This window comes from Bombina bombina, chromosome 7 (assembly GCF_027579735.1).
Source record: "Bombina bombina isolate aBomBom1 chromosome 7, aBomBom1.pri, whole genome shotgun sequence".
Taxonomy (NCBI): domain Eukaryota; kingdom Metazoa; phylum Chordata; class Amphibia; order Anura; family Bombinatoridae; genus Bombina; species Bombina bombina.
In genome coordinates, this window is record NC_069505.1 from 456,622,301 (window position 1) to 456,646,451 (window position 24,151).

General features: G+C 38.8%; 1 protein-coding gene across 2 annotated transcripts in view; it reads right to left on the reverse strand.

The window, feature by feature from the left end:
* Positions 1 to 18,527: 18,527 nt before the first annotated feature.
* LOC128666713 (gastrula zinc finger protein XlCGF17.1-like) overlaps positions 18,528 to 24,151 on the reverse strand; it is a 159,816-nt gene continuing 154,192 nt past the window's right edge. For both annotated transcript variants that reach the window (XM_053721455.1, XM_053721456.1), the window contains one exon: positions 18,528 to 20,816. In XM_053721455.1, the coding sequence (XP_053577430.1) occupies positions 20,056 to 20,816 (761 nt within the window). In that variant the 3' untranslated portion in view covers positions 18,528 to 20,055. The remainder of the gene's footprint in view (positions 20,817 to 24,151) is intronic.

A 24,151-nucleotide genomic window follows, 5' to 3' on the forward strand; every position in this document is an offset into this window, starting at 1 on the left:
TTAATAATAAGAAACCGGAAAAATTATAACAATCAGATTTTTCCCAGTAAAGGCATAAATTTAGCAAAGGATTGCCCCCATTAGCAATGGATAACTAACCCTTAATAGCAGAGAAACAAATGTACAAAATATAAACGTTTTTTATCACAGTCAAAGCACAATCTCACAGGTCTGCTGTGGGTGATTACCTCCCTCAAAATAATTTTTGAAGACCCTTGAGCTCTGTAGAGACGATCCGGATCATGCAGGAAGAGAAAAAGACGTTTGACTGAATTTCTGATGCGTAGCAAAAGCGCCAAAATAGGCCCCTCCCCCTCACCCACAGCAGTGAGGGAAGCTCAGTAAACTGTCTCAAATTAAAATAAACGACAGCCAAGTGGAAAAAACAGTGCCCAAAAACATTTTTTCACCCAGTACCTCAGATATTTAAACAATTTAGCATGCCAGCAAAAACGTTTAAAATTAAATATCATGAAATGTCATTAAACAGCCTGTTGCTAGACGTTCCCACTGCAAGTAAGGCTAAAGATTATATGCATATAGTATTACCCAGAGAAGTGCCATTCCCCAGAATACTGAAGTGTACACATATATACATAAACAGCCTGATACCAGTTGCTACTACTGCATTTAAGGCTGAACTTACATTATATTGGTATTGGCAGTATTTTCTTAGTCAATTCCATTCCTCAGAAAATAATATACTGCAACATACCTCTTTGCAGGTGAACCTGCCCGCTGTCCCCTGATCTGAAGTTTACCTCACTCCTCAGAATGGCCGAGAACAGCAAAATGAATTTTAGCTACGCCGGCTAAAATCATCCAAAAACTCAGGTAGATTCTTCTTCAAATTCTACCTGAGAAGGAACAACACACTCCGGTGCTGTTTTAAAATAACAAACTTTTGATTGAAGATATAAAAACTAAGTATAATCACCACAGTCCTCTCACACATCCTATCTATTAGTTGGGTGCAAGAGAATGACTGGGTGTGACGTAGAGGGGAGGAGCTATATAGCAGCTCTGCTTGGGTGATCCTCTTGCACTTCCTGTTGGGGAGGAGTTAATATCCCAGAAGTAATGATGACCCGTGGACTGACCACACTTAACAGGAGAAACAGCATTTAAACGTTTATTAGACTGAACGTCAATAGGACTGTTACCTCAATATCCGAAATAATTAACACTTCTTTTAATAAAGAACGCATATACTCTATTTTAAATAAATAAGTAGATTTGTCAGTGTCAATGTCTGAGGAAGGATCTTCTGTATCAGATAGATCCTCATCAGAAGAGGAAAAATTATGTTGTTGGTCATTTGAAATTTCATCAACTAAATGAGAAGTTTTAAAAGACCTTTATGTTTATTAGAAGGTGGAAATGCAGACAAAGCCTTCAAAATAGAATCAGAAACAAATTCTTTAAAAATTACAGGTATATCATGCACATTAGAAGTTGAAGGAACTACAACTGGCAATGTGCTATTACTGATGGATACACTAACTGCATGTAAAAGTTTATCATGACAACTATTACAAATTCGGCGAAATAATTTCAACAATTTTACAACAAATGCACTTAGCTTTGGTAGGACCGATGTCAGGCAGCAATGTTCCAGCAGAAACTTCTGAGGCAGGATCAGATAAAGACATCTTGCAAAATGTAAGAGAAAAACAACAACATAAAAAGCAAAATTATCTATTTCCTTATATGACAGTTTCAGGAATGGGGAAAAAAAGCAAATAGCATAGGCCTCTGATAGAGAAAAAATCAAGAGGCAAACATCAATGGGGTATTAAAATAATGAAAAAGTTTGGCGCTGTAACAACCCAGACATACAAAGTGTTGTTATTATTATTGCAAGTAAATTTCCTGAGTTTCTCATAAACATAATAAATAGAACCCACAATCAAGAAACAATACCACATCAATAAATGTAAAATTTAGGTGTGTTATCCTAGGCAATGATATATATAGGCAGATTCTGATACCTACATAGAATGCTAAGGATATTTGATATAGTTATTTGCTAGCTCAGTGTCAATGTCTGAATGACACTCAGGCTAACAAGACAACATGGTGGTTAATATGGTATATAGAGCAAGTGATCACACAGAGAATGATGAGCAACGTTAATATAGATTAGATTAAGTGAAGTTAAGTACTGAGACAATGTGAGATTATAAACAAGTCAATGTTTGTTACCAATCGTTGTTGATACCAAAACTGCCTGTGGCTGAGAGCGTTGCTAGTAACACTGAGCAGAGCGGTGTGGAGTAGCAGAGAGCAGCCGGGTAGATGTTTGCAGCGTGGCGTTGCGGATGAATCCGATGCGGCCGTCGGTGACGTCACCCGCCAAACAGCTGAGCCTGTAGGATCCGGAGAAGTGGCAACCAGAGCTGGGAGAGGTGGCTGGAGGATCCGGAACAGCGGTAAATGCTGTAAGTAGCAGGATCTGATTTAGTAGGTCTTAGAGAGTCTCAGCAAGAGACAAATAGCATAGGTTGGGACAAAAAGTAGTCCGAGAATATCGGAAAGGCCAGTATCTCTGTAGATAGGACATTCAATACCAAGCAATGATACTAAACAGAGGTGTGCCTTATAAAGGTGGTGCAAGATGAGATGGAGGCTGAGAGGATTAACCCATCACTACCCATAAGGATGTTACAGGCGCCAAGTATGACGCACAACATAAAGTAAACTTTTTGGCGCCAAAAATAACCGGAAATGACACACTCGCGTCACTAATGACACAATCGTGTGAAAGGTCTCGGCGTCAAGTATGACGCCGGAAATGACGAAGTTGCGTCATAGACGTATTTTTCCACGCCAAAAATATTTTTGCACCAAGAATGGCGCAATAAAGTTTAGCATTTGACGCACCCGCCGCCTAATGCCACCCGCAATTTGCAAGAAGTAGTCAATTGAAAAAAGACTAAACCCCAGGTAAGAATTTTTTTTCTATAAAAGATGTTTATATTACCCAAATATGAAACTGACAGTCTGCAGAAGGAAATACATGAACCTGACTCATGGCAAATATAAGTATAATACATATATTTAGACCTTTATATAAATGCATAAAGTGCCAAACCATAGCTGAGGTGTCTTAAGTAATAAAAAACATACTTGCCAAAAGACACCCATCCACATATAGCAGATAGCCAAACCAGTACAGAAATAGTTATCAGTAGAGGTAATGGTAAACTGAGTATATCGTCGATCTGAAAAGGGAGGTAGGAGATGAATCTCTACGACCGATAACAGAGAACCCATGAAATAGACCCCCGTTAGGGAAATCATCGTATTCAATAAGTGATACTCCCTTCACGTCCCTCTGACATTCGCTGTACTCTGAGAGGAATCGGGCTTCAACGATGCTGAAAAGCGCATATCAATGTAGAAATCTGAGCACAAACTTACTTCACCACCTCCATAGGAGGCAAAGGGGCCTAGTTATCAAGCCGTCAACCTCAAATACGCTGGAATTCCGCAGCGTATTTGTGGCGAGGCTGATTCGCCTTAGTTATCAAAGGCTAGAGACCGGCAAAAGTAGAATTTTGTGACGTAAGCTTCGATCCGCCGGACTCAGTCCGACACAGATCGATTCTTACGCACTCCAGATGTTCCGCACACAAGTGCGGCACAATCTGATTACTTTTGCTAGTTATCAAAAAACTAGCAGGTACGCTCGGCACTTTTACGGCCCAGCGTACCTGGTTTTCAATCTGCCGCCCTAGAGGCGGCGGATCCCATAGGAATCAATGGGAGTCTGACCATAGCGAAAGTACAAGTTCGCTGCTGACAGACATCCCATTGATTTCTATGGGAGATGTCTGCACCTAACACCCTAACATGTACCCCGAGTCTAAACACCGCTAATCTGTCCCCCCCTACACCGCCGCAACTAAATAAAGTTATTACCCCCTAAACCGCCGCTCCCGGAGTCCAACGCCACTATAATAAATATGTTAACCCCTAAACCGCCGCTCCCGGAGCCCACCGCAAGCTACTCTATACATATTAACCCCTAAACCGCCGCTCCCTGACCCCGCAACTATAATAAATGTATTAACCCCTAAACCGCCACTCCCGGACCCTGCCGCAACCTATATTAAATTTATTAACCCCTAATCTGCCCCCCCTACACTGTCGCCACCTATAATACATTTATTAACCACTATCCTGCCCCCCACTACTCCGCCGCCACTGTAATAAATTTATTAACCCCTAAACCTAAGTCTAACACTAACCCTAACACCCCCCTAACTTAAATATTAATTAAATAAATCTAAAAAATATTTCTATTATGAACTAAATTAATCCTATTTAAAACTAAATACTTACCTGTAAAATAAACCCTAAGATAGCTACAATGTAATTAATAATTACATTGTACCTATTTTAGGATTTATATTTATTTTACAGGCAACTTTGTATTTATTTTAGCTAGTTAGAATAGTTATTAAATAGTTATTAACTATTTAATAACTACCTAGCTAAAAGAAATACAAAATTACCTGTAAAATAAATCCTAACCTAAGTTACAATTAAACCTAACACTACACTATCATTAAATAAATTAAATAAATTAAATAAATTAAATACAAATAACTACAATTAAATACAATTACATAAACTAACTAAAGTACAAAAAATAAAAAAAGCTAAGTTACAAAAATAAAAAAATAGGTTACAAACATTTAAAAAATATTACAACAATTTTAAGCTAATTACACCTAATCTAAGCCCCCTAATAAAATAACAAAGCCCCCCAAAATAAAAAAAATCCCTACCCTATTCTACATTTAAAAATTTCAAAGCTCTTTTACCTTACCAGCCCTTAAAAGGGCCTTTTGTGGGGCATGCCCCAAAGAATTCAGCTCTTTTGCTTGTAAAAGAAAAATACAACCCCCCCAACATTAAAACCCACCACCCACATACCCCTAATCTAACCCAAACCCCCCTTAAAATAACCTAACACTAATCCCCTGAAGATCATCCTACCTTTAGTCGTCTTCACTCAGCCGAGCCACCGATGGAACTGAAGAGGAGATCCGGAGCGGCAGAAGTGATCCTCCAGGCGGTGCTGAAGAAGTCTTCTATCCGGGCGATGTCATCTTCCAAGCGGCGCTGAAGAAGTCTTCTATCCGGGCGATGTCATCTTCCAAGCGGGGTCTTCAATCTTCATCACGCCGACGCGGAACATCCTTCTTTTCCGACGGACTACCGACGAATGAAGGCTCCTTTAAGGGATGTCATCCAAGATGGCGTCCCTTCAATTCCGATTGGCTGATAGGATTCTATCAGCCAATCGGAATTAAGGAAGGAAAAATCTGATTGGCTGATTGAATCAGCCAATCAGATTGAGCTCGCATTCTATTAGCTGATCGGATCATTTAGTTTTAAATAGGATTCATTCATTAAAGTATAGTGTAGTGTTAGGTGTAATTGTAACTTAGGTTAGGATTTATTTTACAGGTAAATTTCTCTTTATTTTAACTAGGTAGCTATTAAATAGTTAATAACTATTTAATAGCTATTGTACCTAGTTAAAATAAATTGAAAGTTGCCTGTAAAATAAATATAAATCCTAAGATAGCTACAATATAATTATTATTTATATTGTAGCTATATTAGAGTTTATTTTAAAGGTAAGTATTTAGTTTTAAATAGGATTCATTTAGTTAATAAGAGTTAAATTTATTTAGATGTATTTAATTAATATTTAAGTTAGGGGGGTGTTAGGGTTAGTGTTAGACTTAGGTTTAGGGGTTAATCATTTTATTACAGTGGCGGCGGTGTAGGGGGGGGGCAGGATAGGGGTTAATACATTTATTATAGGTGGCGACGGTGTAGGGGGGGCAGATTAGGGGGTTAATAAGTTTAATATAGGTTGTGGCAGGGTCCGGGAGCGGCGGTTTAGGGGTTAAACTATTTATTTAGTTGCGACGGGGTCCGGGATAGGCAGGATAGGGGTTAATAACTTTATTATAGGTGGCGGCGGTATAAGGGGGGCAGGATAGGGGTTACTAGGTATAATGTAGGTGGCGGTGAACTCCGGGAGTGGCGGTTTAGGGGTTAATACATTTATAAGAGTTGCGGCGGGGTCTAGGAGCGGCGGTTTAGGGGTTAGTAACTTTATTTAGCTCCGGGGGCGCCGGTATAGGGGGTAGAACAGTGTAGTATAATGTGGGTGCTTAGTGACAGCTTGTTTACATATAAACTGAACAAAAAAGTTACTGCTTTAGTTCTTTTTAATTGTAAACAGCCGTACAATATTTAGCTAGATATAAGACGTGTCAATGTTATCTAATACTTAGAAAGTCTGGATAACCGATTCAATAGATTTTCCCTCCAATGCGCAAGCGTAAAACTAACAGAGATGTAGGTAACTTCGGCTTCTACAATTACAAATGCGCATGCGCGATTTAGCTGAATTGACGCGCAGGCTTATTAGGAAGGGTTATGCTGGTAATGATATGCATAGGAGCGAAATGTTATTGGTCAATCATTTCATATACACACTATGCCGAAAACGATGGGCTGGGAAAGGTGACGTCATGGCCGGGTAATATTTAGTTAAAATATAAGGTTTGTAAGCTTTGTTTTATACAAAATATAGGTTAGTAGCTTTTAATAGATGATAATTATACAAAATATGGGACTATTGAGTAACGAAAAAAGTAAAAAACAGTAATCCTTTAAAATAAATTGAAAGTTACCTGTAAAATAAAAATAAATCCTAACATAGCTACAATATAATTATTATTTATATTGTAGCTATATTAGGGTTTATTTTATAGGTAAGTATTTAGTTTTAAATTGGATTAATTTAGTTCATAATAGAAATATTATTTAGATTTATTTAATTAATATTTAAGTTAGGGGGGTGTTAGGGTTAGTGTTAGACTTAGGTTTAGGGGTTAATAATTTTATTACAGTGGCGGCGGTGTAGTGGGGGACAGGATAGGGGTTAATAAATGTATTATAGGTGGCGACGGTGTAGGGGGGGCATGATTGGGGTTAATAAATTTAATATAGGTTGCGCCGTGGTCCGGGAGCGGCGGTTTAGGGGTTAATACATATATTATAGTTGCGGCGGGGTCATGGAGCGGCGGTTTAGGGGTTAATACATATATTATAGTTGTGGCGGGGTCATGGAGCGGCGGTTTAGGGGTTAAACTATTTATTTAGTTGCGGCGAGGTGCGGGATCAGCAGGATAGGGGTTAATAACTTTATTATAGAGGGCGACGGTATGGGGGGGGCAGGATAGGGGCTACTAGGTATAATGTAGGTTGCGGCGGTGTCCGGGAGTGGCGGTTTAGGGGTTAATACATTTATAAGAGTTGCGGCGGGGTCTAGGAGCGGCGGTTTAGGGGTTACTAACTTTATTGAGTTGCGGGGGGCTCCGGGGGCGCCGGTATAGGGGGTGGAACAGTTTAGTTTAGTGTGGGTGCTTAGTGACAGGCTAGCAAGAAAGCTGTAAAAAAGCCGAAGAGCAGCGAGATCGGATGAGTGATAACTCTCACAATCCGCTGCTCATCGCCCCGTACTTGGTGCGTGGCTTTTTGACAGCTTTTTTGATAATTTTTAATTTTTGCAGGTCCGCGGCGGCGATGTGAGGCGAGCTTAGGCGGGCGTATTGGGCCGGCAAAGACAGGTAAAATAGACACGTTGATAACTACCCCCCAAAGTTTGTAAAACTGAATTGTGGGTGTGGTGAGGGGTGTATTTATAGGCATTTTGAGGTTTGGGAAACTTTGCCCCTCCTGGTAGGATTGTATATCCCACATGTCACTAGCTCATGGACTCTTGCCAATTACATAAAAGAAACCTTAATATCTGAATCTCTAATTTTCCTCTTGCATTTTCCCTTGAACATAGTAAAAGAAAATAATGCCTAAGATACCACAGAAAATACCTGTGCAACAATTTCTGCAGGCGAATAAACTCCCCCAGGAGACTGAGAGGAAATGCAGGGCACTATACGTGTAGCCATAAAGGCTTGGGACGTTTGCATCATCATCCTAAGAGACATGAGACTCAGAAAGAAAACGCTTATCTTTATCTTAAGAACTTAATCGAAACATGAGGAACAGAATTGCCTATTAAAAACAATTTGGACCCCAGAACACAATAAGCATTAATGCATAGGAACAGACCCCTGTTCCAAAATCAAGAGAAAAAAGCCTCCATTTGAACTTAATTTATGAGACTCTTCTTGAAAAGTAAAATAAATGCACTTTCACTTTAAATATGTAATTGGTCTTTTACTAAAAATTCTGTAGTAAATAATAAGAATGGCAAGTAAAGGCTTCTTAAGTTAAGGTCTTCTCTGCAGAGAAGAAAAACATACTTTTTCTTTTTTAAATAAGCAAGAACCTGTGCAGCTACATCACCACTATGTGGTTAACAGGGGAAGTGCCCGGTCCGGAACAAACTTAGATTCGTAGCGTGGCTGATCTTGAGCTGATCGCTTTGGCTATTACATCCCCATTACCTTATCATGCAGGAAGATAATTCCATGCTTCTTTTGAATTGTAGCGATAGCAGACCTAGGTTCTAATGGAGCTATCCACTGTCGAGTGAGTCGAAGAAGGAGGCGAGACAAGGATCGGGCACAGAATCAACTTAAAATGGTGCCGCTCCTGAAGAAAGAGGCAGAGACACAAAGAAATGAAGTGCACAGCTAAAACTAACCACACACTTTATTCTCACATCCAGATTTTTTTTTTTTTTAAAATACAGTGGTATTTTACATAACAGCATAAACAGAGCAATAAGGGGAATAAAGCATTAGCAAACTGTTTATCTAAATGTTAACAAACACAGCCTCTGGGGATGATTCCCACAATGAAAGGAAATAAACCCCACACGTCTCTCACACATAAAAAGTGCCTGCCACTGTCTAAACAATCCCTTCCAAAAGGAATATAAATGTCCCAATAAACACTGCAGGCGTTTTAAACTCTTCTTAGTGCAAAACTCCAACGCTAGAAGACAAAAGCACTTACCTGCAGTCTAGCCGTCCGGCAGGAGGACAGCTCACATGGCATGAAAGGACCCATACACCTTACTGAGGCATGTGGAAAAAAGATAGAACAGAGTAAACCTACTCTGGCTTTCAATAACATGGGCAGCAAATATGTTAGGAAAACAGATCAAGGCCCACCTTACAAGTTCCTAACTACTTTAAAGCCATCACTACCCCACTGAAGATATTAACGTGGACTACGGCTAGACCCAAAAAACTTGCTTGTAGCCAAAAAAATCCAATTTTCTTCAGACAACAAAACTTCACCTCCTCCATTGACAGAGGCAAAGAGAATGACTGGGGATTGTGGGAAGGGGAGTGATACTTCCTGCTGGCCAGGAGTGATATTCCCACTAGTAATTGATGATGTTGTGGACTCTCTATATCTTAGGAAAGAAAACGAAATTAATAATTACCTGATAAATGTATTTATTTCTTGACACGGTGAGTCCACGGAATCATCAAGTACTGTTGGGAATATTACTCCTGGCCAGCAGGAGGAGGCAAAGAGCACCACAGCAAAGCTATTAAGTATCACTTCCCTTCCCCCAACCACCAATAATTCGACCAAAAGTAAAGGAGAGAAAGGAAATAACAGAAGGTGCAGAGGTGCCTGAGGTTTATATAAAAAAAATTGTCTGAAAAACTGGGAGGGCCGTGGACTCACCATGTCAAGAAATAAATAAATTTATCAGTTAATCATACATTTTGTTTTCTTTCTTAAGAAACGGTGAGTCCACGGAATCATCAATTACTGTTGGGAATCAATACCCAAGCTACAGGACACAGATGATTAGGGAGGGCAAGACAGGTAACCTAAACAGAAGGCACCACTGCTTGCAGAACCTTTCTCCTAAAAGAAAAAAAGCCTCACAAATCTGTTCTACAGAGGCCTCACTCTAGAAGGCCCAAGAAGAAGAAGAAAACAGCCCTAGCGGAATTAGCTGTAATACTCTTAGGAGGCTGCAGTCCAGCAGGCTCATAAATCAAACAAATAATACTTCTCAACCAGAAAGAAAGAGAAGTGGCAGCAGCTTTTAGACTCTTACGTTTTCCAGAAAAAAACAAAACAAACAAGGCAGAAGACTGATGAAGGACCTTCATAGCCTGCAGATAGAATTTAAAAGCCAGTACAAAATCTACGTAGTGCAAACTTTCTCTATGAGAAAAAGGATTAGGACAGCGAGAAGGAACAACAATTTCCTGAATAATATTTCTGTCCGAAAAACACCCTTAGGAAGAAAACCGAACTTGGTACGGAGAAACCGCCTTATCCGCATGAAATATGAGATAGGGAGGGTCACACTGCAAAACTGAGAATCATAAACTCACCGATCAAAAGAAATAGCGGAAAGAAACAAAACCTTCCAAGATAATAACTTAATATCTATGGAATGCATAGGCTCAAACGGAGCTTGTTGTAAAACTTTAAGAACAAGGTTAAGACTCCAAGGTGGAGCAACTGATTAAAACACAGGCCTGATTCTGACCAGGGCCTGACAAAAGGATTGAACATCCGGCAAGTCCGCCAGACGCTTGTGTAGAATGGAAAGAGCAGAAATCTGACCCTTGAGGGTACTGACAGATAACCCCTTATCAAGGCCTTCCTGGAGAAAAGATAAAATCCTTGGGATCCTGATCTTACTCCAAGATTATCCTTTAGATTCACACCAAAAGAGATATTTACGCCATATTTTATGGTAAATCTTACTAGAGACAGGCTACGAACCTGAACCAAGGTCTCTATCCAAGCTTAGCTAAAATTGAGCGTCCAATCTCCAAGCAGACAGCTTTAGAGAAACGAGATCCGGATGAAGGAAAGGCCCCTGAAGCAGAGGATCCCTTATCAGCGGAAATCTCCACGGTGGAAGAGAGGACAACTTTACTAGATCTGCATACCGGATCTTGCGAGGCCACGCAGGAACTATTAGAATCACCGGTGCTCTCTCCTGCTTAATCCGAGCGATGACTTGTGGGAGGAGAGCAAATGGGGAAAAGAGATAAGCCAATAAGAAGTTCCTTGGAATTGCCAGAACATCTATCAGAAAGGCTTGAGAATCCTTCAACCTCAACTTAGGGAGCTTGGTGTTCTGACGAGACGCAATCAGATCCAATACCGGTAAACCCCCTTTGGTTGTGAACCTGGAGAACACCTACGTATGGAGTTCCCACTCCCCGGGATGTAAAGCCTGACTGTTCAGAAAATCTGCTTCCCAATGTACAAACCTGGACAGAGGATGGCAGATAGACAACAATTGAAAGCCCACTGAACAATCCAGACACCTCCAACTAGGCTAAGACACTCCCAGTGCCTCCCTGGTGGTTTATGTAAACCATTGAGGGGATATTGTCCAACTGGAACCCAGCTAAGGACAACTGAGGCCAAGCCATTAGAGCATTTTAAATCGCTCTCAACTCTAAGATGATAAAGAGGAGAGCAGACACTTCTGATCCATAATACCTGCGCCTAAAGACAAGACCCAAACTGTTTCCCAGCTCAGCAGGGTGGCATCCATGGACACATCACCCAGAAATGTCTCTAAAAGCATGTGTCCTGAGACAGATACTCCAGAGAAACTACTACGGGAGAGAATCTCTTGTCGATTGATCTAGATCTATCCACTGAGACAGATCCGATGTTATAGCAAAGGGATTGAAGTCTAATATAACATTAGACCAATTCCTCCATATTAAGTCGCTGAAAAGTGAAGAAAAATCAACTGCAGCCAGATCCAAATTCCCAACCTGCTGGTTGCAAAAATGGTTAAGTTATTTACCGGACCACAAGAGCTCGCCTTTAGCCGGCCAGTAAACTGGCGAGAAAGGAAAAAGAATAGATCTTTGAAAATATAACCTCTGATAGAAATCTTCTCCTAAACAGAGACACTATAAGGACTCCCTAAATCACCCTTGTAGATGTAACAAGGGGGCTCTTATCCAGATTAATTTCCCATCCATGAGAAAGAAAATTGGACAAGATCTTAATGAAAGGGAGTCAGCTCAAAGAAGGATGACCCCTAGGAAGACAAGCCTCAGAAACTTGAGATCCCAAATAATGGGAGCAAAAATACACATCCCTCAGGTCTATGTTCAATATGAACAGGCCCCCTTGAACCAAAGGAAAATGTATACTCTTTGAAGGTCAGAACCTGAGAAAGATAAATACCTAGATTCCGTTCCCAGACTGGGATTGGAGCTATCACTCCCAGAGAGGAAGTTCCTGAACCCAGTTCAAGGGAAAGGCTCTCTACAAGTCTGGATTACAGACACTCTAGACGGAAAAATCTGTCCCTGGAAGGAATTTTAAATTGTACTTTAAAAGACTAGACTGACCCTGCAGAAAGAGGAAAATGAAAACCTTCCATTTAGTCTTACTCTCTAGGCATATGGTAGAAAAATCTTTTTCCACCCTTAAGTCAGAGGAAAACTCTGCCAGACCAAGACCAAACAAAGTCCCATCCTTGAAAGGAAAAATCAGAAACGTTGATTAGGAGGAACATAAAATATTGAAGCTGCAACTGCAGGACTAAAAAGCCTAAGCTGTACCATTAAGCCCCAGGAAGGATTCTCAGCTGACCAGGTGTCAGCCACGATGTCCGGCGGCTAGTACAGCACGTCTATAAGACAAAGCATTGCTCTAATTGAACAGTTAACCAGCTTCTATCCATAGATCTGGAAGGAGCAACTACCCTCCCTCTCTGAGTCATCGTAAAACAACAGAGGAAGATAAAGATTACAAAACTTCTAATGGCTGACCACAACAGGGCATCAATGTCGTCCAAGTAACTAACACCTCCTTTAGAATACACGAGATGCAAGCATACATTTGAATTTGATCACTTCAGCAGAAGATGAAGGAATTATACTGTCCGAGTCTGAGCCTTTCACCTAGCTACTGGCGAATCCCTCACCAGACCAGACTCCTTCCACAAAGAATCCTAGAATTTTTTTAAAAATTCCATATTCTTTAGGATTAACGACAGGAAGGTCAGCAGTAGCAGATGATACAGATGATACAGAAACCTTACTAACTGAATCTCTAATGTTTCTCCAGCGATTTTCCCTAAGAATAGGAAAAACAGATAATGCCACAAGTACCCAACATATACCTGAGCAGCAAATTCTGCATGCAAATAACTCCTCCAGGAGATAACAAGGAACCACAGGGCACTGCAGGTGACGCCACAGAGGCTTCGGATGAAAAAGGAGAAACTGTGTCATTGCTCAGACAGTATCATCCTGGGAGACATAGGCTCAGAAGTAACACGCTCTCTCTATCTCAAGAGATCCAGCGAGACACATAAAAACATAATATAAAACAATATTAGTGTCAAAAACCACACAGAGATTTTGCTAATACAAACTGAGATTAAATGCAACTGTCACTTTAATTAGAACAGATGAAAATTGTATACTAAATATGAGAAAATAGTATAGTATCAGGGAGAGGTAGCTATTAAATAATAAATTATGCTCCCAATCGTTTTAATCATAACAAAACGTTCCCCATAATCAATTTATAAAAACGTTTTCAAACATAATACTCAAACACAGGGCAGATAAATATTGTATACTAAATAAGAGTATATACAGGGAGTGCAGAATTATTAGGCAAATGAGTATTTTGACCACATCATCCTTTTTATGCATGTTGTCTTACTCCAAGCTGTATAGGCTCCAAAGCCTACTACCAATTAAGCATATTAGGTGATGTGCATCTCTGTAATGAGAAGGGGTGTGGTCTAATTACATCAACACCCTATATCAGGTGTGCATAATTATTAGGCAACTTCCTTTCCTTTGGCAAAATGGGTCAAAAGAAGGACTTGACAGGCTCAGAAAAGTCAAAAATAGTGAGATATCTTGCAGAGGGATGCAGCACTCTTAAAATTGCAAAGCTTCTGAAGCGTGATCATCGAACTATCAAGAGTTTCATTCAAAATAGTCAACAGGGTCGCAAGAAGCGTGTGGAAAAACCAAGGCGCAAAATAACTGCCCATGAACTGAGAAAAGTCAAGCGTGCAGCTGCCAAGATGCCACTTGCCACCAGCTTGGCCATATTTCAGAGCTGCAACATCACTGGAGTGCCCAAAAGCACAAGGTGTGCAATACTCAGAGACATGGCCAAGGTAAGAAAGGCTGAAAGACGACCACCACTGAACAAGACACACAAGCTGAAATGTCAAGACTGGGCCAAGAAATATCTCAAGACTGATTTTTCTAAGGTTTTATGGACTGATGAAATGAGAGTGAGTCTTGATGGGCCAGATGGATGGGCCCGTGGCTGGATTGGTAAAGGGCAGAGAGCTCCAGTCCGACTCAGACGCCAGCAAGGTGGAGGTGGAGTACTGGTTTGGGCTGGTATCATCAAAGATGAGCTTGTGGGGCCTTTTCGGGTTGAGGATGGAGTCAAGCTCAACTCCCAGTCCTACTGCCAGTTTCTGGAAGACACCTTCTTCAAGCAGTGGTACAGGAAGAAGTCTGCATCCTTCAAGAAAAACATGATTTTCATGCAGGACAATGCTCCATCACACGCGTCCAAGTACTCCACAGCGTGGCTGGCAAGAAAGGGTATAAAAGAAGAAAATCTAATGACATGGCCTCCTTGTTCACCTGATCTGAACCCCATTGAGAACCTGTGGTCCATCATCAAATGTGAGATTTACAAGGAGGGAAAACAGTACACCTCTCTGAACAGTGTCTGGGAGGCTGTGGTTGCTGCTGCACGCAATGTTGATGGTGAACAGATCAAAACACTGACAGAATCCATGGATGGCAGGCTTTTGAGTGTCCTTGCAAAGAAAGGTGGCTATATTGGTCACTGATTTGTTTTTGTTTTTGAATGTCAGAAATGTATATTTGTGAATGTTGAGATGTTATATTGGTTTCACTGGTAAAAATAAATAATTGAAATGGGTATATATTTGTTTTTTGTTAAGTTGCCTAATAATTATGCACAGTAATAGTCACCTATTACATACAATAGTCACCTGCACACACAGATATCCCCCTAAAATAGCTATAACTAAAAACAATCTAAAAACTACTTCGAAAACTATTCAGCTTTGATATTAATGAGTTTTTTGGGTTCATTGAGAACATGGTTGTTGTTCAATAATAAAATTAATCCTCAACAATACAACTTGCCTAATAATTCTGCACTCCCTGTAGAATAGTATCAGGGAGAGGGGGATATTAAATAATAATTTATGCTCCCAATCGTTTTTAATCAATAGAAAAACGTTCCCTATAAACTCTTTCTAAAAACGTTTCCAAACATAATACTCAAACACAGGACTGTTCTATATCACAGAGACGGACTGAGAAGTGGCAAAACAACTCCGTTCTCAACCGAAGTATACTGAGTTCCAGGATCACAAGACCCGGAGAGGAATTAACATGGCACCGCATCTCCCTCACAGTGAAGGAGGCGGACACATTTTCTAGCAATGTGCTTTATTAAATCAGCTAAAGTTATAATCGATATCTCTAATAAAACGAAGAGACACTGAAAAAAACACAAATCAATATTCCTTGCCCCAACATTGAGCGCAATTCAAGCGTTCAGACACGCTACTCTGTCCAAAGACAAAGGAGGCTCTAAAAGACACTGCAATGGCGTCCTCTCTAATAAAGATTGAGGCGCACAGGTACGCTTATTACTGCGCTACTGAGATTAAAAAGGTACACAAGCTTAAACGGAATGATAATAAAAACTAGTTAGAAGGGTCATTAACCCCATAGGAGCCTTTAACATGATACATATGAGCCCAAATATAAATACAGGGGATTCTATATTAACCCCTAGTCTCCTGTCACCAAAAAGTGCCTGCACACTGCCTCAAATATCCTTCTAAAGGAGATATTTGTCCCATATAAGTTGCAGAGAGGAAGCTACTTTCAACCCTTATTAGTGCCAGTCTCTCAGCCCCAGAAGACGAAAAGGCACTTACTTGAATTCTAGCCGTCTGGCAGGACGACTCACAAAGCATGAGAGGATGCCACTTCTCACAGAGACCTGTGAAAAAAAAGAATGAACAGTAAGCCTACTCTGGTATTCTGACATAGGGCAGCAATCTGTTAGGAAAACGCAGCAAAGCCCACTTTACAAGTTCCTAACTGCTTTAAAGCTACCACATCCCTGCTGAAGAGACTAACATGGAGTACAGCTATACCCAAATTGTGATGGAAGATCAGAGCAGTTCTGGCCTGGCTTCAAAATAAAAAAATCTTGATAGAAGAATCATAATCAGACACCTAATTACTTCACCTCCTCCTTGCACTAGAGGCAAAGAGAATGACTGGGGGTTGTGGGAAGGGAAGTGATACTTAACAGCTCTGCTGTGGTGCTTTTTGCCTCCTCCTGCTGGCCAGTAATGATATTCCCAACAGTAATTGATGATTCCGTGGACTCACCGTGTCTTAAGAAAGAAAGAGGCTTTTTAAAATAGTGTAAATTTGGTGTTTTTGAAAATGTATAGGTACTTTAGAAATTAGTGAAGTCCAAATACAAAATGTATATAATAAACAAATCAATCCGTTCTTTGATTAAAGGGACAGTCTAATCCAAAATAAACTTTCATGATTCAGATAGAGAATGTAATTTTAAACAATTTTCCAATTTACTTTTATCACCAATTTTTCTTTGTTCTCTTGGTATTCTTAGTTGAAAGCTAAACCTAGGAGATTCATATGCTAATTTCTAAACCCTTGAAGGCCGCCTCTTCTCTCAGGGTATTTTGACAGTTTTTCACCACTAGAGGATGTTAGTTTATGTGTCTCATATAGATAACACTGTGCTCACGCACGGGGAGTTCAGGTGAGCCAGCTCTGACTGGCTAAAATGGACGTCTGTCAAAAGAACTAAAATAAGGGGGCAGTTTGCAGAGGCTTAGATACAAGATAATCACAGAGGTAAAAAGTGTATTATTATAACTGTGTTGGTTGTGCAAAACTGGAAAATGGGTAATAAAGGAATTATCTATTTTTTAAACAATAAAAATTCTGGTGTATTGTCCCTTTAAATTATGTATAAGAAACAGTATAAGAATTTATTGTTGCAAATATTTCTGTATGGTTTGCCATAAAAGTCATGGTCACCAAGACTAAAAATACCCCTAAACATATAGCGTGTGAACATTGAATGTAAGGGGTATCTAATTGATGTGGTTAAGCATAGTTAAAGAGAATTCCCTTAGGTCCATCTTAAGCAGCAGTGTTCTCATTAAGAGGGTCGGGCCTGTATGTTAAATAGGACAACAGATCCAATTAACTTTAACACCGAAGAAGCCCTCGTTGCAAAGGATCATGGGTGAAACACGCTTCAGCATTTTGGATTATAACTCTGACACAACCCAGCATTTTTGTGACATCCTTTGTGACACATTTGGAAAATCAGCCGAAATATCAGCTGACTGGTAGAAAGTTGATTGTAGACCATTGCAATTAAACAAAGGAACTGGGGACCTTGAGAGCGGTGATTTAATGCAAGTATTTCAAACTGGTCAGTGAGAGTGGCGGCATAAAAAAAAAGGTATAATACAATAATTGTTCAACTCTGGTGGTTACAAAGGAGGAAGCCTTTTATGCCGAGTTGTGAAGGTAACACTCGTCTGTCTGGTGTATAATCTCTGCAGTGTGTTGTGTGCATACTCGTTATTCCAACTCTAAACACATGGAAAGTTTCATAATAACGGCTGTGAATATAATATCTCATGCTTGAGATTCTTTTGGTGTCAAAGACTTGGCTTTGTTAACTTTGCATTTCAAGGAGTCTGGCTTCTAATAATTTATCACTGGATGTTTATTAAGCATGCATTTTACTAACTTTATCCCAGCTGTTGTTACGAACCTTTAAAGAGCTCTCTTTATGAGTAGACTATAGCGGACTGTCTACTAAGTTGAAGCTTTAATATTTGCCAATGCTACACCTTACTTTCTATTTAAGAATACATTTAACTTGATTTGTCTTCTGAATAAAAATCCTTCTCTATCTCTTAAAAACCGGTTTAAATTTTGTCTAAAAAATACTGTGTGGTTCTTGATGAAATTATTTACATGTCACTTGTGCAATCATGACACAAATGGTTGTAAAAGCTTCTCTGGGATCTCTTTGTTTAGAAGTAGCACATATATATGGCTTTGCTGTTGGTTTATGGTAATTAGAAGGCCGCTAATTGCAGCTGAAATTTCCAGCAGTGAAGGGGTTAATTAGTTAAATGGTAAATCGTATGGGATGGATCACAGGGGTAATCCCTACATTACAAAACAGCTCTCTCTCCCCCCCACCATCTTAGGTACTGGCAGACAGTCTGGGGCTTTTTTATGCAGTATTGTGACCTCTCTTATCTTTGACAGTTTTAATACACATAATAAAACATTTGTATTAGATTCTAAAAGTGTTTAACATCTATTTAACCCCTTAACCGCTGAAGTATTTTTTGTGTGAAAAACCCACACAAATGATAGTTGTTTTTTTTCCTTCAGACGTAGCAGATTATATACCTTTATTTTATGTAAATATGACATGAGAAATATACAAAAGGTGCGACAAAAAACATTTATATTACAATTTCAGTAAACAAGATTATAAAAAAATACAAAAGAAATTATCAATTGGAGATCAAAAGTAAAGCAATATATTTTGCTATATTTCAGCACTTTTTATGTAGATACAGGAGCCGTCCTATCCACACAAGGGGGTAGATTTATCAAGCAGCGGATGCTGCTTTCTACGCCTGAAGTTTCAAGCTCGCCTGAAACGGAAGTTAAGAAGCAGCATTTGTGAGACCGCTGCTCCTCAACTTCTCCACTGCATTTTAGGTGGCGGAATGCAATCATCCCGATAATGGACGCCCTCTGCTAGCGAATAAGCAGGAGGGGGCAGCATTGCACAAGCATTTTCACTAGAAATGCTGTTGTATTTGGCGAGGGTGAGCGGACATGATTCCCTACAGCGAACCATGTCTACTCGCCTCTTAATAAATCTACCCCAAGGGCTTCTGTAAACCTTTTCCACTTCTGATGTTAACACTCACCCTGTACACCTAATCAATGGAAATTTCATCTAGGGAAATGCTGCTACTTCAGTGATCACCTTATTAAAATACACCTAATACCTACATTTTAAATAAGGGTTTATCAATATATAAAGAGTCTTTTGGTTTAAACATAGGGGCTCCATCCCATGAATCTCTACTCAAATAAATGCATTTTACTTACAGCAGGTGTTTACTTGGTTATTCAAACCTTTATATGGACCTCTGATCTCCCCAGGAATGACAAACACACTGGGCCACCTTGTAATCACTTGAGATTCAGAAAGGGGGGGTTCAAACAGCATTAAATGTGCACCCCCCAGAGGACAACATGTAGTCTTCATAAGCTCTCTAAACATTGAATGAATGATGAGGCTATGTCACTCTACTCACTTAATGGGACAGTGTACGGTAAAATTGGTTTCTGGTAAATGTGTTTATAATATGTATAATAGCTGCAGAGTTTAAATTGTATGGGAAATTACAACTTTAGGATAGAATTCTGTACTTAAAATTGCTGCTTCTGCTAATTGAAACCACAACACAATGAAATGAGTTCAATTAACAGGGAAAGCAGACCTCATTATCTTATGTCTATTTATTTGATAAAGTCCTTATCTTTTTATTTTTACTGTTTATTCAAAGGCCAGAACTTAGAGAATACATATGTTAGAATCTTTCTGGCACAGACAACAACTAGGAGCATTATTTTATATGAACCATTTTGTTTACTTGTTTTGTAACCAGGACTTAAGTTTAGTATAGGTGGGAAGATGGAAAAACTATTTGTACAAAATTGAATATACTCCAGTAGGTAAATGGATAATAGGGAAAATATTAAAGGGGAGAAAATATTAGTGTACACTGTCTCTTTAAGATGTTAAACTCTGATCTCCATGATTTCCTTTAATATGAATGTTCTGATGTGTAATTAGTTTTGATTTCTGGATAAAATATTTTCCACATCCATACCACAGAAATCATTTTTTCCCTGTATGAATTGTCTGATGCCTTTTAAGAATTGATTTATCAATAAAACATTTGCCACATACAGAACATGAAAATGGTTTCTCTCCTGTATGATATTTCTGATGTTTAGTAAGAGCTGATATCCGTTTAAAACATTTCCCACATACAGGACATGAAAATGCTTTCTCTACTGTATGAATTTTTTTATGAGTACTAAGATATAATTCATTAGCAAAACATTTCCCACATTCAGAACATGAAAATGTTTTCTCTCCTGTATGAGTTTTCTGGTGAGACATGAGACCTGCCTTCTGAGTAAAACATTTCCCACATTCAGAACATGAAAATGCTTTCTCTCCTGTATGAATTTTCTGGTGAGACGTGAGATTTGAATTCCAAGCAAAACATTTCCCACATTCAGAACACGAAAATGGTTTTTCTCCTGTATGAATTTTCTGATGAGACATGAGCTGTGTTTTCTTAATAAAACATTTTCCACATTCAGAACATGAAAATGGTTTTTCTCCTGTATGAATTTTCTCATGAGTGATCCGTGTTGAATTGTCAACAAAACATTTCCCACATTCAGAACATGAAAGTGATTTTTTTCCAGTATGACTTTTCATATGGTTAGAAAGAAATGTTTCAGTGGAAAAACATTTCCCGCATTCAGAACATACATTTCTCCCGTCATTTGTTTGATTTTGTAGAATATTGACGCAAGTATTTGTACTTTCACCATCACTAGGATTACTGCAGTTTGTAAATTCACCTGTTCATAAGAAATACAAAGGGAGTAATGTTATTTATTAATGACACAATTACATATTGAGGACATTTTAACTGCTCTGCAAGAGTGTCTACCACAAGAGTAAGGGGCAGGCTATGCCCCCTATACCTTTCCCCAGCTCCATGCTGAGGCTTAAATGAATATGAAGCACACATTTTTTCTTCCATGATTCAGATAGAGCATACATTTTTCAGCAACTTTTTCATTTACTCCTATTATTAATTTATCTTTGTTTTCTATGTATCTTTATTTGAAAAGCAGAAAGGCAAAGCTTAATTCGGCACCTGGGTAGCGTTTGCTGATTGGTGGCTAAAATTAGCCACCAATCAGCAAGCACTATCCAGGGTCCTGCTTTTTCAAATAAGATACCAAGAGAACAAAGAAAAAAAGAAAATAGGAGAAAATTATAAAGTTGCTTAATTGCTGCTCTATCTGAATCATAAAAGAAAAAAATTGGATTTCATATCTCTTTAAGGACAGTTTACTGGACATTAAGAAATATTGTTTTATTTTATAGCAAACATACAAAAGATAGCAGATCCAAATACTGCACAAATTAACAAAGTATATTAATCACTTATACAAAATATATGACAGACCACCATCCTATTATTAGCAAAAAATCAAATAAAAACTAGCAATTAAAGTAAAGGCAAACTGTAAATGTTTTTAATTCATGTCTGGAATCTAAGTTGTATTTTACAAGGACATTAATTAATCACTTCTAATGAAGATCTTAGACATAGAAAACAGAGGGTGCTTCTTGTGCACATCAGTAATAAAAGTGCAGTCAAAAGGTTTAGAAACCCAGGGTACTCACAATGTGTAGCAGCACTCTTATTGTGCTGATGGGAGCGTTCTGGAGACTCTCAGTGCTCTCCAAAAAGGTCAGGCAGATGAAGTTCAAGGTTAAGATATAATAAAAACCATATATTTAATAAAAACCTTTAAAGAGTGCATAAATACAAGGGGTTTCTCCGCTATCAAAGCAGTTTCATCGGGCATAACCACTGCTTTCATAGTGGTGAAACGCGTGTTTGTTGAATGTTTGCTTTAACCCCTTGTATTTATGCACTTTTTAAAGGTTTTTATTTGAACTTCGTCTGCCTGACCTTTTGGAGAGAGCTGTCAGCCATGACTCAGTGAGCTGGAGCACTGAGTCTCCAGAACGATCCCATCAGCACAATAGAGTGCTCCTACACATTACAAGTACCCTGTGTTTCTATACCTCTTGATTGCAATTTTACTACTGATATGCACAAGAAGCGCCCTGTGAGTACCCTGCGTTTCTAAACCTCTTGACTGCAATTTTATTACTGATATGCACAAGAAGCGCCCTGTGTGCGTTTCTAAACCTCTTGACTGCAATTTTATTACTGATATGCACAAGAAGCGCCCTGTGTGCGTTTCTAAACCTCTTGACTGCAATTTTATTACTGATATGCACAACAAGCGCCATGTGAGTACCCTGTGTTTCTAAACCTCTTGACTGCAATTTTACTACTGATATGCACAAGAAGTGCCCTCTGTTTTCTAGGTCTAGGATCCATTGTACCATTTTGTGAATTGGTGGAGAGGAGCAGCATTCATTTGGTGCATGCTTTAAAAGGGGATTTTGATGGGGTATAGCGCCAAAGACGAGCACCTATAGCTCTGAACAGTGGGCTAACTAGCTAGCTTGGAAAATGTACTAAGAAAATAAATGTGTTCAGAGCGCTTCAAATGGGCTAGGTGTTGTACAATGTGTAGAGTGTGTATTTAGAAATATTTTAATTGTAAATCTAGTACTTTACACAAGAATAAAACATGCCACAGTGGGTACAGTGGTAATAAATGACAATAAAAACAATAAGATGTCGATCCACTCTTGTACAAATTAAATATTGAATATATCTATATAAAAACACTGAATATAAAATGATGCAGAGGCAATACTAATGGTAGCCCCAATAAAAATATGAGAAAGTTAAAATTCCAAACAATGTCTGAAAGAAATCAATCCAATGTGTGGATTAAAAAATACAGTAAATCAAATGAATGGATTGCTGATATCGACTAGGAAGAGGATACCGTAAGAGATATTATGTACCAGTGTTGGTGGTGATAATGTGTATAAAAAAGGGAGTGAAAAATTATCCTTAGTGATTGCAAATATAAAGAAAACAGACAGTGTCAACTTGCTTATTCAAAAGTGAAAAAAACGATGTGAAAAATTGAAAAAATTACAAATGAAAAAATGCTGCTCAAAAAATGAAAAAGAGAACAAAGTCAAAAAAGGAAAAAAGAGAACAGTCAGTGATTGTAATCCAACAAACAAAATCCTAAAAAAGGCTAAATGTCAAGATCCAAATAAAATTAAAAAGTTAATAATGTGTAGAAAAGGAAACATTTTCCTAGTGGTGAGAGTCTGTCTGAGGTTCCTGATGGTGAGAATAAAGTCAACGGTCTTTTAGGTCAAACCCAATTAATGGGCTAGTGTTCCTGATGGTGAGAACCTTTGGTGGTTGGGAGAAAATCCAATCCAAATTTTTAAAATTTTTTTTTTAAAAATCATAAATTAAACCTAAAGGCAAATAAAAACAACAATAGTGTAGATGGTACTAAATACTTATATAAAATCAGAATAGTGCTTACCAGCTGTGGTCAACACATTTCGGCCTCCTCTAGGCCTTTCTCAAGACTGCCAGCTGGCTGTCAAAAGTGTCCCTTTTGTAGTGAAAAGTTTTGCGCCAAAAAGTATGTTTGGGGGCGTGGCTAAAAACCGGAAGTGATGTAGGGTATGTAATAGAGTTAATTTTTTTTTCTTTTGAAAAAACTTTACCCCAAAAATATATATATATATATTAAAGCGGCTCCTTTTCTATTAATTACTCATAGTAGAGTTCACCCTGGTAGTCAATGGTCACATAATAACAGTGTATTGCGGTGATCTATCCTATCTATGTTATCGCCGTTTTTGTGTGACGTCATATCCGCTTTGCTTTGATTGGTTGTGGTTTGTGTACATTCCTAGAGTAGCCATGTGTTTTTTGTGGTATTCCTATTGGTTGATTTTAGTTTCTCTCGTTATTCTAGGTATTTCATTGGGCATAGCGTTATGTTTAGAGGTAGTGGAATCAAGTGACTTGTAAATCTTTTGTCACGTCGGCTAGGAAAACAGATACTATCCTTTAGAACTGTATTCAATAGAAATTGACCTTTAACAAATGCGAGTTATTCTGGTCCAAATGTTTATATATATAGAATCGATTGGCTCCTTTGATACTGAATAGCTTGTCTCGTTAATGTAGGTTTTTCATCATGTGTAAATTGAGCAT